This window comes from Kryptolebias marmoratus, linkage group LG2 (genome assembly GCF_001649575.2).
Source record: "Kryptolebias marmoratus isolate JLee-2015 linkage group LG2, ASM164957v2, whole genome shotgun sequence".
In the NCBI taxonomy this organism is placed as follows: domain Eukaryota; kingdom Metazoa; phylum Chordata; class Actinopteri; order Cyprinodontiformes; family Rivulidae; genus Kryptolebias; species Kryptolebias marmoratus.
Window position 1 is genome coordinate 16367195 of NC_051431.1, and position 14068 is coordinate 16381262.

The following is a 14068-nucleotide window of genomic DNA, read 5'->3' on the forward strand; positions in this document are numbered from 1 at the left end:
TTTACTCACACATGCCAAAAATTCATCTTTAGATCCTTCCTAAATGGTGAAAGAAATCTTTTTTTTTTCCATTTACAAATGAAAAAACAAAACAAAGCAAAATGTTGCAATCATACAGCGAGCAATAAAAGAAAACCATGTAGCCATATATGTAATGCTGCACAGTAAGATAGTGAATGCATGCACACCCACCTACGCGGGAAGATAAATCAGTCTGTGAGCAGGGCTACAGAGATCCATATTATGTGGTTACTTAGTTACAGCACATTAATAAAAACCCGTCCCAGTCACCAGTCAGCAGAGAGGAGAAACAGCTGTGAATGCAGAAGGTCAAGAGAAGGAGGAGAACTACTCCCTAATTCTCTGTGAGCAAGCAAGCATGTGTGCACATTCTATCAGATTACAGCTTTTGCACAATACAACTTCTGATTAATTGAACAATGACCACCCAAATCACAGCAGCCCCAAAACATCCAGCAGCTCCAACAGCTACCCAATTAGTCTGCCTGGCCTACTTAGTTGACCTTTACTAACACTTACATATTTGTAGTCCATTCATTAAACATGTCATTACTATAATCACAGGAAGCTGCCTTCAGCTAACTGTGCAGATGTTCCCTGGATGAAAGCTGATTTTATTTTGATACTTCTCTCTGATTCCAGATATTCACAGCACATGCACCGAAGGGGGACAGTTTAAGAGGCAAGCCTTCCGTCCACTTCCCAACTGGACTGCCGTACCACCTGCTCATCGGTTTCCTGGGAACAGCTCTGGAATCAGCTGCCCGAGGCTGTGAGAGGGGAGTCTGCGAGCTGTTACAGACGTGCGGGGTTACAGGGGTTAACTTTCCAACAAGAGGCCGATTTACAGCCACGAACAGGAACCATCTATCAGCACTCTGTTGCTTGTCACCGAACAGGCCAGACCGAGCCAAAGCCACCAATTAGGAAAGTGGCTCATTGAATTGGAAATGAATGGTCATGGCTCTTAATTGTGCATGGTGTTGCCCTGTAAATGATGGGTCACTGTGCTGAAGCTGGTTTTAAAAGCATTTTTAGAGAACTATATAAACAATCGACTTTGGAAAACTTTTCTTGTTTGCTAGTGGGCCAATAAAAATAAAAAATGAAAAAGCCTGTCTTTTTTTAGAGGCCTTTCTATTTGAGATATTTCATAAATATTCCTTAAATGATGTGCTGATGTGTTCAACAAACTGTTACAAACATAATGTTTCAGGCCAAAATTAAACAGTGCTGTATGACTTCAAATTGTTTCTCTCACCTGTTGCTCTTTCAGGGTTGAAAGAGTGATATTGCCTGACATGTTTAAAGTATACTAAAAAAGTTAAGAAAATAGGGGAAAATTGGTCTCCTTAGTTTTATTTTCATTTTGGGTTGCTGGAACTTTATATCCGTTTTGAGCTGGAATGCTGTAATCCACAACCAGTAAACCTCTGCAATGTAATCCCATGTTGTTGTTGTTTGTACCAAAAACTGGAGCAAGAAACAGTTTAATTCTGACTGGATTGAGAAGCTAATGGACGATTTGACCAAGACCAAAGTCGATTACTGCAATTTCAGTTGTATGAAAGTAAAAGTGTTTTTTCTTTTTTTAAACACTGTGCAAGCATAAACTACCATGTGAAAAAAGGTAACAAACTTTTGTTGACAATCATCTTGTGCAGTTTACCAAATAACTGAATTACTTGCATTTTCACCCATGCTTATCTACAGGCTTACAGGTTAAAGCAATATATGTTAAATATATAATATTATCCAATGGATGATCAGCAGGACAAATACAGATAATTTTACTTTAATGAACAGAACAAATCCATGAATGAGGACTGAAGGTAGAGTTAACCACTGCAAAGAGCAAGACATTTTAATAAGTGCATTTAAAAAATCCCTTAATTTTATTTATTAAAAATTGATCACAGCCATAGAAATACAACTAATAAGTTCAAAAAGCTTTCCAAACCAACTACAAGTAATTTTGTTTAACCCGCCCACAACCACCAACATCCAACTACTCGGCTCTTTATATAAAAAAGTAAAATGTACTGACATAGCACATTACACAAATAAGAAAATTGCTAAATTTATTTATTTTAGTATGACTTACTCTATTTTATCCTGCCTTTGCTTGCTTAAACGTATTTTAGTTTTACTTGACTAAGCTTATCTTATATTTTAGTTTAGTTTAGCTTATCTTAGCCTGTGTAGCTATGTACCAAGCTGTGTAGCTTAACCTTTTTTTTTTTTAGCCTTTTGGCAATTTAAGTTGGCCTTTTATTGAAATGTTTTAACTTAGTTTGGGTCGTTGGCTTTTGGTACTCTTAGTTAGCCTTCTGGTACCATTAATTTTTTTTTAGTTTAGTATATTCTAGCTTTTGTTGTTTCTGATCTGTTCAGCTGAGGTTTTTAAATCCTAGTTTAGTTAATGTTAGCTTCTTATCGGTTTATTATATCTTAGTTTGGTTTTCCTCAGTTTATCTTTGGTATGACTTAGTATTCTTGTTTTAGATAAGTTTGGTTTAGCTTTTTTATGTTACTTGTGACCGGACAGCTGTAACTAGATGGACCATTTGTGGCTTGATTTGTGGAACCATGCCATCTGTGGCAATCGTTAATCAGACAGTTCTCTCTTTTCTGAATTTCATTGAACATTGATTTCTTTTCACCTGTTCCTAATATCTGACAAGCCACCAATTACACATGACAGTTTAAAAACTCAAAGACCCTAAAGTAGCAGCATAGCGGAATGTCGTCTGCATAAATGTGGTAAAAGATGTTGTTAAATCTATTAATAACCTGACCAAGAGAGAATATATAAAGCAAAAACAAAATTGACCTCAAAACAGAGCCTTGAGTTATGCCACATGACAAGCAAGTAATATCTCACATGATTAGATTGATAAAAACACTGAAACTTATGTTTGAAAAGTGGAACAGAAACCATTCTAAGGGAGCCCCTGAATCCATAAATTCTCCAGAGTTTATTACAAACACATGATGTATTTTGCCATTATGTTAAGTATTACGGACACAAACCACTTATTTTGATTGACATGATCAATGCAAAATACACACTGAACACTTCACACATGTAAACAAATCATGTAAAAAACTAAGATGAGAATGAAATCAGTCAGCAAGTATCCTCATTAAAGATATAACTTGAATTGTTCAAACAACCAATGTTTATTTTTTACTTTGATCATATATACAATATTTTGAGCATCTCCATGAACGCAAAGTACAAGACTAAATAAAAAATCTGAACGTCAGAAGGACTGTTTCTATTCCAGGTTGCAATATGGACATCATATTGAATACAAAAAGTGAAACAGGAGGAAGAGCTTTAAACGGAAGCCAGCAGTGCCAGAGAGATGAAGAACAGGTAAGCGATCAAGTCAGCAATAACACAAGTGTGTGTGGACAGTCACTATGTGCAACCATAGAGAAGAAATTTTAACTATCTACAAAACATAAATGTTACCCTGCAGAAATCTACTCATAGTCATCCATGCCTGTTCAGCTTTTCCCCCAAACCTATCCTACACCTACACACACACACACACAACAGTTTAAAATACCAAATTCAAGGACTGTAGCAACCCACTGGTGTATGCACAACATTTGCAGTTATGCATACTCACACCATTCCAAGGAGTTGGCAGACCTATTAATACCACACTTCAAGGACCGAGGGATTGGGCATCAAGCCATAAGATGCTATCTGGTGACAGATCTACACTCGTGTGTCTCTTTCTGTCCTCAGGGTGCTGCCTTTCACTGCGTTTGCCAAACTGAGAAGGTAAAATGGTTAAATTCCCACAGTCTAAGCAGAGAAGTGGCCAATTCACATTGTTATTTTTCATTTTAAAAAGAGGCGATATGTTCTTTACATGAAAGACAAAAGCATACAGCAGTGGCAAAAAGGGACTACATTGATTTTTGGTTGCAATGTTTTTAAGTATCAGGATTTAATATTTTCTAAATTAAGAAAATATAGCAATAAATGACCTTCAACAAATGACACAATACAATCATTACCTATTTGATAAAAACACAGAAGCAGTGTGCAAAGAATCAAGTCTAGCTTTTTCTACTTCATATGAGTTAAATGGAGTGACTAAATTATAGTAATCAAGTACAGTTAAATGAATGATCAATGCTGAGTGTGACCAGCAGTTTGCAATTTGCTGCTTGGAAGCATTCAGGTGTGTTAACACAATGCCTAGAAAGGGGAAAAAAATACTTCTCTTTAATCTGGCAGGAGTTATAGGCCAATTTTCAAACGACTCAAAGCTCATTATGAAGATAAATTCAGATGTTTTCAACTGATGAGAATTATTTCAGTGAAATCCTTCATTACTGTAAAACATTCAAGACACATGCCAATATTTCCGAAAGTGGGTGTCCCAGGAAGTTCACCACGAGGTCAGACTGTGCAGTGCCCACAAACACTGCAAATATCCAAGCGTTGCATCTCACAGTCTACAGGCCTCAGATAGCATGTTTAATGTCCACAATTGTCCAGCTGGAAAAAAATCTGAACAAGTATGGCTTGTCTGGAAGGCTTGCCAGGAGCAGCTTCTTCTCTCTAAAAAAGAACAAGGCAGCAATTCTTAGGTTTGCAAAGTTGCATCTCAACAAACCACAAAACCTCTGGAACAGAGTCCTTCAGACAGATGTGACCAAAGTGAAGATGTTTGGTCATGATGCACAGTCCAACGTTTAGAGAAAACCAAACACAGTAGATCAGCAACCATACCAAATGTCAAGCACAGTGGTGAAGCCGTGATGATTTCGAGCTTGTTTTGCAGACATGGAATCTTGGCACCTTGCAACTGTGAAGTCATTCAGAAACTCCTTTGTATAATAAAGTATTTTAGGGTCAAATGTAAGATAGTTTGTTAAACAGATGAAACTTGGCCAAAATTATGTCATGCACAGCATCAGATTTACAGCAGAATGGCTGAAAAAGACAAGAAATACTGATGCAGAACTATACAAATCACAGAAAATCTCATTGAGCTAAAGCAATGAGAAAGACTGGACCTAAATTCCTTCGTAACAATGTGACAGTACTGATAAAATTGTATACAAGTCAATGACTTTGTGCTGTTGCTGGTTCAGTAGTTTCAGAGCTATTGAATCATGTAGACTTTCACACATGATGGGTCCACAATATGGCCCCAAAGGCGACCGCTGCTGCATATCCTGCCTCTCCCAATGTTACACCTACTCACCAACTCTGCTCTGTGACTACCTCTACAGCTTGCTCAAACCAAGTGAGGTGGATCAGCTTCAAGCCCCTGCATTTTTGTCCTTCTGTACTTTCATATGTGTCCCTGAATCACAGAAAAGTCAACTAACAGTCAAACATTTTTTGCTGAAAACTAGCTTGAACTTTGTTCGCAGATGAGAACTGTTGGGCGATGTGCTGTGGTCTTTCTTCAAGAATTACTGAGTGTAATTTGCATCTGTACAACAAATCTGAAAAATGCCCAACTCACAGAAGAAAAGGGAGGGGTACAATCACATTTCTCACTCCACCTTCAGTTGTGAAAATACAAAACTCAATACTAAGAGTTGAGAAAAGTGTTGTGACACAATTGTTTCTCTTTAAAGACCTTAGAACACTGTGTCAACTTCTGGAAAAGAGGGCAATATTTATTTAAAGCCAATGTGCAGTAGCACGTACTTACAACATCAGATAATTACCAATAAAATAAAATTTTATTATAATCACTGGGTTTTTAAAGACTAATGTTGACTGGTGTTAGTGACTTCAGTAGTTAGACTTATAAAAGTTATGGCTACTTGGTGGAAAGATTAGTTCTCCAGTACATGTGGTGTTCACATGTTTACCCTGCAAATGTCATGTTCTGTACATCATGCCTTCTTACTGCAGATTAAACAAAAGGCAGCAATGGTGCAGAGCAGGGATAAAGCAAGTTAAGACTCTGAGAAAGTTTGAACTTTGGCCAGTCAGAGCACATGTCCTTCCAAAGGCAGGGCTCCTAAGCATTAAACCATCAAAATGTTAGAAAGAGTGGGTAATTTGGGAAGGAAAACCACACCACAAAGTCCTTTCTGTTGGCACCAACATGCAGCAAGAATCACATGAACACTATGTTTGAACACTGTGTGGCATAGATAATTAGAAAGCCCTGACTTTTCTTTTTTTTTTTTTTTTTTTTATTTTAGTTCATTCATAAGTGATTCATGTATACATTGCATCATTGACAAAATATCACAACAACTGTTTTTACAAATCAGAAAGTAATATTAAAAGGTGTCAGACATTCATGCTTCAAGAAGAAAAGGAACTGAGACAACAATGTAGTACAGACCCACCTCTGCACCCTTCGAATATCATTTTCCATAGAGTCACTACCTAAGCAGTATAAATGTTTACTTTATGCCTGGGCTAACCCAAATATTGGCAGCCTCATTTCCTTACTGCTAATTACTGGATATAAAGTCATAAAGTGGTTTGTGCACTGAAGTGAGGTGGCCAGAAAATACACTCCACATTGATGTACAAGAGCCAGGGTAATATTTGTACATCTGTTGCCTTAGATATATGCCGCATTTGCAGATGAATGACAAATTCAAGCCGTGCCTATTTTTAGGCTAGATTTTTAATCTGGCGTTCGGCTATAGCTTTGCAAGAATTGTGCATTCACGAACATACATATTTTCATATGGATGAAAGATTTGTCTATACCAGATGAAAGGGAGAAACAGGGAGTAAACTAAATCAGAAATACACAGGGGGAACATTTCCAAAATAAAAACAGGAAACAGAATCAAATAGCCAGAACTCAGAGGAATACATAACATGAAGACAGAAAACGTGACAAATCCTAAACACAGCAAGAGACTTAAACCATAAACTGGAGCTTGACTTGACTACAAAGCTGAATGAAAACTGAGATAAATTAATTTTTTTTTTAAAAAGTTACAAAAATGTGGACAGATTGTAACAAACAGGAAAAACAGCCAAATAACTGAACACATGAAACACACAAACACCATGAAAACTCAAAAAAACAAACAAACTCAGGAAACAGAACAGCTAAGTGCATTTGTTCAACATCTTTTCTTTCTGACGAGGTGCACTTTAAATTTTCACATACGTTCTCAACATTTTAGCTTGGTGCTTCTTAAACTAAACATGACATAGTATCTGATATTGTATTAATCTGATTAAAGGTCAAGAGGATTTTTTTTTAATCTCCTTGCATTTAAAGCCTTAGTACAAAACAGAATAAAAGGGGGAAGATCTTTTTGGAAGAATGGTGTTCCACTTTTCTGGCAACTCAATACAATCACTAAAATAAGGCAGCTGATTTGTCTTTGCTGTTGCCAGGAGAAGCGCGGTTCCCCTTAGTGACCTGGTGCCATAGATAGGACCCATTATTGCTCCCAGGCATCACCCAGCCGAATACTAAAACTGGAACGAACAGCGTAAGATTATCCTGCAGGCTGTGGTGCACCGCAAATTCTGAAAAGCACGACTTTCTGCGCTGAAGTGGTGTCTCTTTTTATCTGTGGGCACCCTCCTGTCAGTTTCAGAACCTCCATATGGGGACACATTTGTCGGTTTCTAAAACTTATTTGAGGGCTGCGCTCATTCGTGCGAATCTGAAAGCGGAAAGCTTGGACTCAAAGAGAAAGCTCAGATCTTTCGGAGTGGGGTTTTGTGGAAAGGTTGTGAATTATTAATAACTTGCTTGCTGAAGATAGCTTTTTGGACAATCTCAGTTTGGAGAAATGGAGTTTAATATTAATGGCATTTAAGAGCTAACGACTAATCTGAGCAGGCCCAAGACTAACGTGGATTGCTGAGACCTTAAAACAGCTCCAGTCTGAAAGCTTTCAAAGCAGTTCATGCACCGTTTTACAAACTTTTACATCACAATGTGTTCTGCATCACACAATTATCCTGGCAGAAATATCATTAAACCCTGTCCAGAAGTGCCGCTATTTGCACTGGAAAATAACCGAAGAAGTCACGTCTCTAACAGACAGTAGTGTAAAAGTTCATTAAAAAAATGTTTTTGCATAAACTCATATGAAATTATTAAGATTTGTGTTGTTTTATAACCACAATAATCCACTCTGGTCTTGACCTTGCTCAGACTAGCTGTCAGATTATGTGGTCAGATTTAAGCTCTGTTTCTGTTCACAGAGATTTCTACAACAGGTCAGAGATTAATTTTTCATCAACCTTGCCAGGAACCCCACTTCAAAAGTTCTGAACTATCATTTAAAACAAAACAAAAAAGCCTATGTCCACCCAGGTGTCTTGCTAACATTATTGCTAAACTGAGCGACTTCCAGTACTTTGTTCAGTTTGTCAGCTGAGGCTTATAGCATTGAAAACATAAGCCAAATATTAATAGGTGTTAGCAAGTATTTTATTTATTTAGTTGGTTAGTTGTTTTTTTCTTCTTTAATTTATCACCTGTTTGCATCTACAAACTCAATAGTTCTCTCTTTGCTTAGCAGAAAAATGCCACTTTAGGAATGCCGGTTTAATTGCAAAGAGTCTGTTGTCTCATAATTAGCTCAGAGGTTTTATGGCTCAAACAGTTACTCTGGTCATTATCTGCTCAGTGTGATGGTCATTAGTCTGTCAATGCCAACATGTTTTGCGCTCTACCATGCTATTCACGCTCCGCCGCTGAAGTAAACACAAGCGGACACCCGTGTGCCGGTGGCTTTAGCTGATAAAATGCATTTAAAACACAGTTTTTCGTCTGCCTGCAAAAATATTTCCTTTTTGTCGGTTTTAGCTCTCATGCCAGTGGTTAAGTCCCATTTTTTTTATATTTCTACCATCCATCAAATTCTTCTGCATGCCTGTGCGCACGCATGCACACACAGACACACACACACCACCACTCTGATAACCATCAGCTGAAAGGCACTCTATTGTTTCAGCTCTGTGCTAATTACCTCAGGGCTTGACCTCAGGTTCAGCCAAGGAGCAGCAGAGAGGGGTGATATATATATATATATATATATATATATATATATATATATATATTTGGGTGTGTGCTGAGAGGATAGTGTGTTTGGGGGCTGGGGTGGCTGAGTGGAGAGGTCATTGCTGCTGCCAGTTAAAAGTCACCCTGTTGGAATCGCTGAACAAGGCAGAAATCAGCAGCACAATGAGACCAGCCAGCTACACTTTTCAGTCCTGTTTTAATATTAACTCTCATATAACTCCTATGACGCAACCCCCAAGTTAATCTTTACATCCGTGTTTCCTTACTCACTACACTTGTTTTAACGGTCATGTTTTTAACTTCTGCTCTATTCTGCATAACAAAGTGCATTCAGTTGCTCCGATAAATAAAACGGTGACACTTAAGATGATGGGTCTTTGGACATATAAAGCAGATTAAAGTAATATACATATTATTCAAGATAGCCACCACTGCTAAACACTAAGACGACATGTCTAAGAAGACGAGACTGGCTGCCATGAAAGGCAGCCAGTAATAGCCTTTGCGTGTGACTGCATGGGGTTTGTTTGTCAATACATTGTACAACTGATGAACTTATTCGACCCAATTCAAGATGGCTGCCACACCTAATCAGTGCTAAGTAGCTTACATGAAAAACAGAAAAGAAAAGAGATCAAAGAAAAAAAAGAAAACACTGACCTGAAAAGGAGTTACAAAGTAGCCTGTAGCAGCCTTTAATAGGCCAGGCCTTCCTGGCTATGGCACCCCACTGTCATGCTCGGTGGAGACGGAGACAAACCCAGAGTGCAGACTCATTCTTATAACAAACCAACTTATTAAACTTAAGAAAATGAGCAAAAACAAAAGCTGACATGGCAGCAACTAAAACTTAGCAAAAATCCAAGACATGGCAGGGCAAGACAACAAGGAACCGTAGAACGGCGAACGGCGAACGGCAAACGGCAAACGGCAAACGGCAAACGGCAAACAACGAACCGACAGAGTGTGGAGGAGAAGACCGGACTTATAAAACACAGAGGATAATCGGTAAGTGGACACAGGTGCGTGAAACTCATTACTGTCAGGTGGGAGTGGGCGTGGCATCAAAACCGAGTGAAGACTGAGGAGGAGTGGAAAAACACTGGAGACAGGAAGTACAAAAAGGAAAACCCAACGAAAAACCCAAAACCTTACACCTACAAGGTACAAAAAAAACCCTGAAGCATTTATAAGCAACCTATACAGTGAAATCAAGACAGACAAACTTCTATAAATAATCCACACAATTGCAAAATATCATTTTAAATGATGATTTATTATCCGTTACATAGCAGAAGTAGAAAACTCTGAAAGACTGATCAAGACCACTTTGAATTAAAGGCCTAGTAGACCTTAAAGGAGTATCGCCCGTCACCTTTCATCCCAAAGTTTTAAACTAAGATTATCTGATGTGGAGAAATACCAGAGTTGTAGACGTTTTAGTGAAAGCTTGAAAATAACAACAAGTGCAATCTATTAGTGCTCACAGTATGTGTCGGGAATCAATCTCAGCTACCACTACATCCCATTTTTTACTCAATATTTGTAAAACTGACTGAGTTCTAGTCATTTTTGTGTTCTCTAAGATCATATTGCTGATGCAGCCATCTTGCAACCGACTTCAAACGTTTAATCAGCTGTAGATGTATGCATAGATTGATTATTTTCTGATAGTTTCATTAAAATTCACCCACTTGTTCATAAGCTTTGCTGCTAATCGACGGACAGAGTTGATTCCAGCGAAGATCTCGTGTGATCGGTCAACACTTGGAGTAAAATACAAATCTTTGTACAGCAGCTATTCTAGTCAAAGACTTAAGTGTTTGTTGTATTTTCACAAATCTGCGGGGTTCTTAATTTGAATTTGGTTACACCCGTCTGGGTTTTTTTTAAACCCTCCTGTGGCCTGAGGGTCAATTTGACCCAAAAGTTCCAAAGTGTCCTCTACCTCTCTTTGTTCCTCTCTCTTTTGAGGGCTAAATGTAGTGCAGCTAACTCTTCAAAACACTTGCAGAAAAAACCCCAAATCAAGTCCTCATCGAGCCTCCTCCCCACCACCACCCCGGCACTTTTGTCATCGCAGCCCTCTCCCAAAGCTGAAAAGCCAAAACGACTCCTCTTCACTGCGAGCTCAACGCTGTAACAGACAAGGGAGGCCTTCTGCCAGGTTGCCACGACCAAACAAAACCTGTCCAGTATGTGCATTCATTGCAATGCAAAACAGATTTCCCAGTGCTTCAGCATCACTTAAGGCCCTACTTTCAATTACAATGTCAGGAGCACTTAGAGCTGATGGGCCTATTGGTGTGTGTGTGTGGGGGGGGGGGACCTGGGCTGAGCTTAAAAAAAACAATTAGGGAGTTAAATACCAAATATAAAAAAAAAACATTCTCGCTTATTTTTAGAAAATTGCATAAATTATTATTATTTTTTTTAAATATAGCCACATCAGGCAAGTTCTGGATATTGTTAGACTTAGTTTTTCTCTTTCCAGGAGAGACTGGAGAAGATGGGGATAGAAAAGGAAACGAGACAGGAGAAGGAGAGAGAGAGAGACAGAGAGAGGAAAGAGGGGGGAGGAGGCTGCCTCCGTGGATCCGGCCCTCTTGGCCGTGGGTTGGTCAGGGAAACCCAACTCCCGCGCAGGGATTGGTCGGATCTCCTCCGGACTGAGGGGTAGAGGAGGGGGCGTATGTGTGCGTGTGTGGTGGGGTGGGGGGCAGTCTCCCTTCACAGACACAATAAAGTTTTGCGCCGGGCGCTCACAGGCAGCAGAGGCGCACAACAGGAGCTGCTGCGCGTCTCTTGTCTGCGCCTTCAAGGAGCTCGGAGCGTCCAGTGGGAGAGCCATGTAGGAGGTGTACTGAACAACAACAACAACAACACGCGGTGGTGCTGGTTGTTTCAGTGGGGAACAAGGCGCGATGCTTCCCCGCTGCTTCCTTTGGATGTTTGACTCCCGGTGAATGGCACGCTGACGCACGGACTCCGCGCGCTCCAGCTCCAGCTCCAGCTCCAGCTCCAGCTCCAGCTCCAGCTCCAGCTCCATCTCCTCTCCTCTCCGCTCCTGCTGGACTAACACATCCACGTGCTTCCGTTTCCAAGGCGATCCCAACACCACCACCACCACCCCTGACAGTTCCACGAGGGAGTCTATGAGGTCGAGGTGCGCGTCCGGGACGATGGCGTCGCTCCCCGCGGCAGCCTCCTCCGTCCTCCTCCTCCTCCTGCCCGTCCTCTCCGTGCTCCGCGCTCCGTGTTTAGCCGACGCGTTCGGCGAGGACGACGACGACGAGATGACCTGCGACCCGATCCGCATCGGCATGTGCCAGGGTCTCGGCTACAACGTCACCAGGATGCCCAACCTGGTAGGCAACGTGCTGCAGTCGGACGCGGAGCTGCAGCTCACCACCTTCACGCCGCTCATCCAGTACGGCTGCTCCAGTCAGCTCAAGGTACGGGACGGGGTTCCGCAGTCACCCTGGAGCCTTGGGGAGGGAGGGAGGGGGGTCTCGGATCGGAGCAAAGAAGCCTGGCAGAGAGTTCGTGCTATATTTGTGTAAGAGGAGCGTGTGGCCCCCTCCGCCACCCCCAGAGCACATGACAGGGAGCCACTCGGAATAACAGCCTGTGTTGTGTGAGCCGCTCAGACTCATGGTGCCAGCAATAATGAGCATATTATAGGTCGATTCCCAGGCAGTTAAAATAAGAAAGTGGTGGTGGAGGGGTCCCCCCCCCGCCTCCATCCTCCTCATCCTCTCTGTCCTCCCTCCTGTTGGGCCATGCTGTCATGTTAATTTGGTTGAAAATGCCCCCTCTGTGTGTTGACATTCTGAGTTCATGCCCCTGCGCGGCAGCAGCTGGATCCTCGGAGCTTCATACTGTAGTCTTCCTGTTAACAATGGTGCCCTCAGTGACTTAAGACAAATGCTGCTTGTTTGACTCGTGCAACTTGGAAGAAGGGGGGAGTGAAGGGAGGGAGGGGGTAGATTGGTCTCATTATGCGCCTCTGAAATTTAACTTCATGCAAGATGAGAGGGATTTTTAGATGCTCCCTTAACTCGTTTTTTTTTGGTTTCCTCACACTTTTTTTGTTTAAAGCACATCCTGCCCTCACAGAAAGTGCAGCATAAACCTTAGTTTGACTTTTTTGGGGGAAAATGGCTATTGTCTGGGTGATCGTGTCTGTGTCGTTACAGGAATGCCTATCACCCGCCACCCTGCACGCCAAACTTGTAAGCAAAGAGCACGCATAAATGTTTCGGGGGTGACTCTCAGCGACCTTGACCAAACTTTAGCTCAGTATCTGTAAAACGGGACTGGGTTAGAGCTATTTCGTGTTTTCTAAAGTCCATTGGCTGCAGCGGCTGTTTTCAATCAAGCCGAGTCCAAAAGTTAAATCAGCTGTAGCCGTGCATCCAGTGATTACATTCTGAGAGTCTCATTCGAGTCAGTCCTTCGGTTCATGAGATATTTAGCTAACAGACAAACAGATTGCCTGCCGCTCATCACCAGTGGATGGATTGTAATGAAACTGGCAGACAGTGATTACTAAATGTGCTGTGCATCTACAGCAGGCTTTAGGAGTCAACACAGAAATGACTAGATTTCAGTGAATTGCACAGATACTGGCATAAAATTAAGTGTGGTAGTGGCTGAGAGTCATTGCCAACACAAACTCTGAGCACTAGAAGATTGTGCAAAATGTTAGTTTAAAAATCTGTCATAAAACATGGCCGCCCTGGCTAATCAACATACAAAAAAGTGACAGTAACTCGGTCAGTCTTGCAGATATTTAGCTGATATTTAGCAGTGTGGTTTCGGCTGAGAGTTATTCCTAACATGTAGACAAGTCGCACCAGATATCCTCTCAAAAGTTTGGTCTTCAAAAGCGGCGGGCGATATGCATTCCTTCAAGGAATTGTAACTTCATAGTATGTTTGGAGACAAACTGCAGGGTAAGGTCAACGTGTCTTCTCCTGGTTGTACATTGTCCTGCAAGTTTAGCTGACAAGCTCCCCTCTTAACAGCCCCCC

The 14068-nt window shown here is 41.0% G+C and overlaps 1 protein-coding gene across 1 annotated transcript in view; it reads left to right on the forward strand.

Moving 5' to 3' along the window:
• The first annotated feature begins 11787 nt into the window (after nucleotides 1–11787).
• fzd4 (frizzled class receptor 4) overlaps nucleotides 11788–14068 on the forward strand; it is a 9034-nt gene continuing 6753 nt past the window's right edge. Inside the window, exon 1 of the mRNA XM_017431037.3 lies at nucleotides 11788–12487. Coding sequence (XP_017286526.1) covers nucleotides 12188–12487 — 300 coding nt within the window. The 5' untranslated portion in view covers nucleotides 11788–12187. The remainder of the gene's footprint in view (nucleotides 12488–14068) is intronic.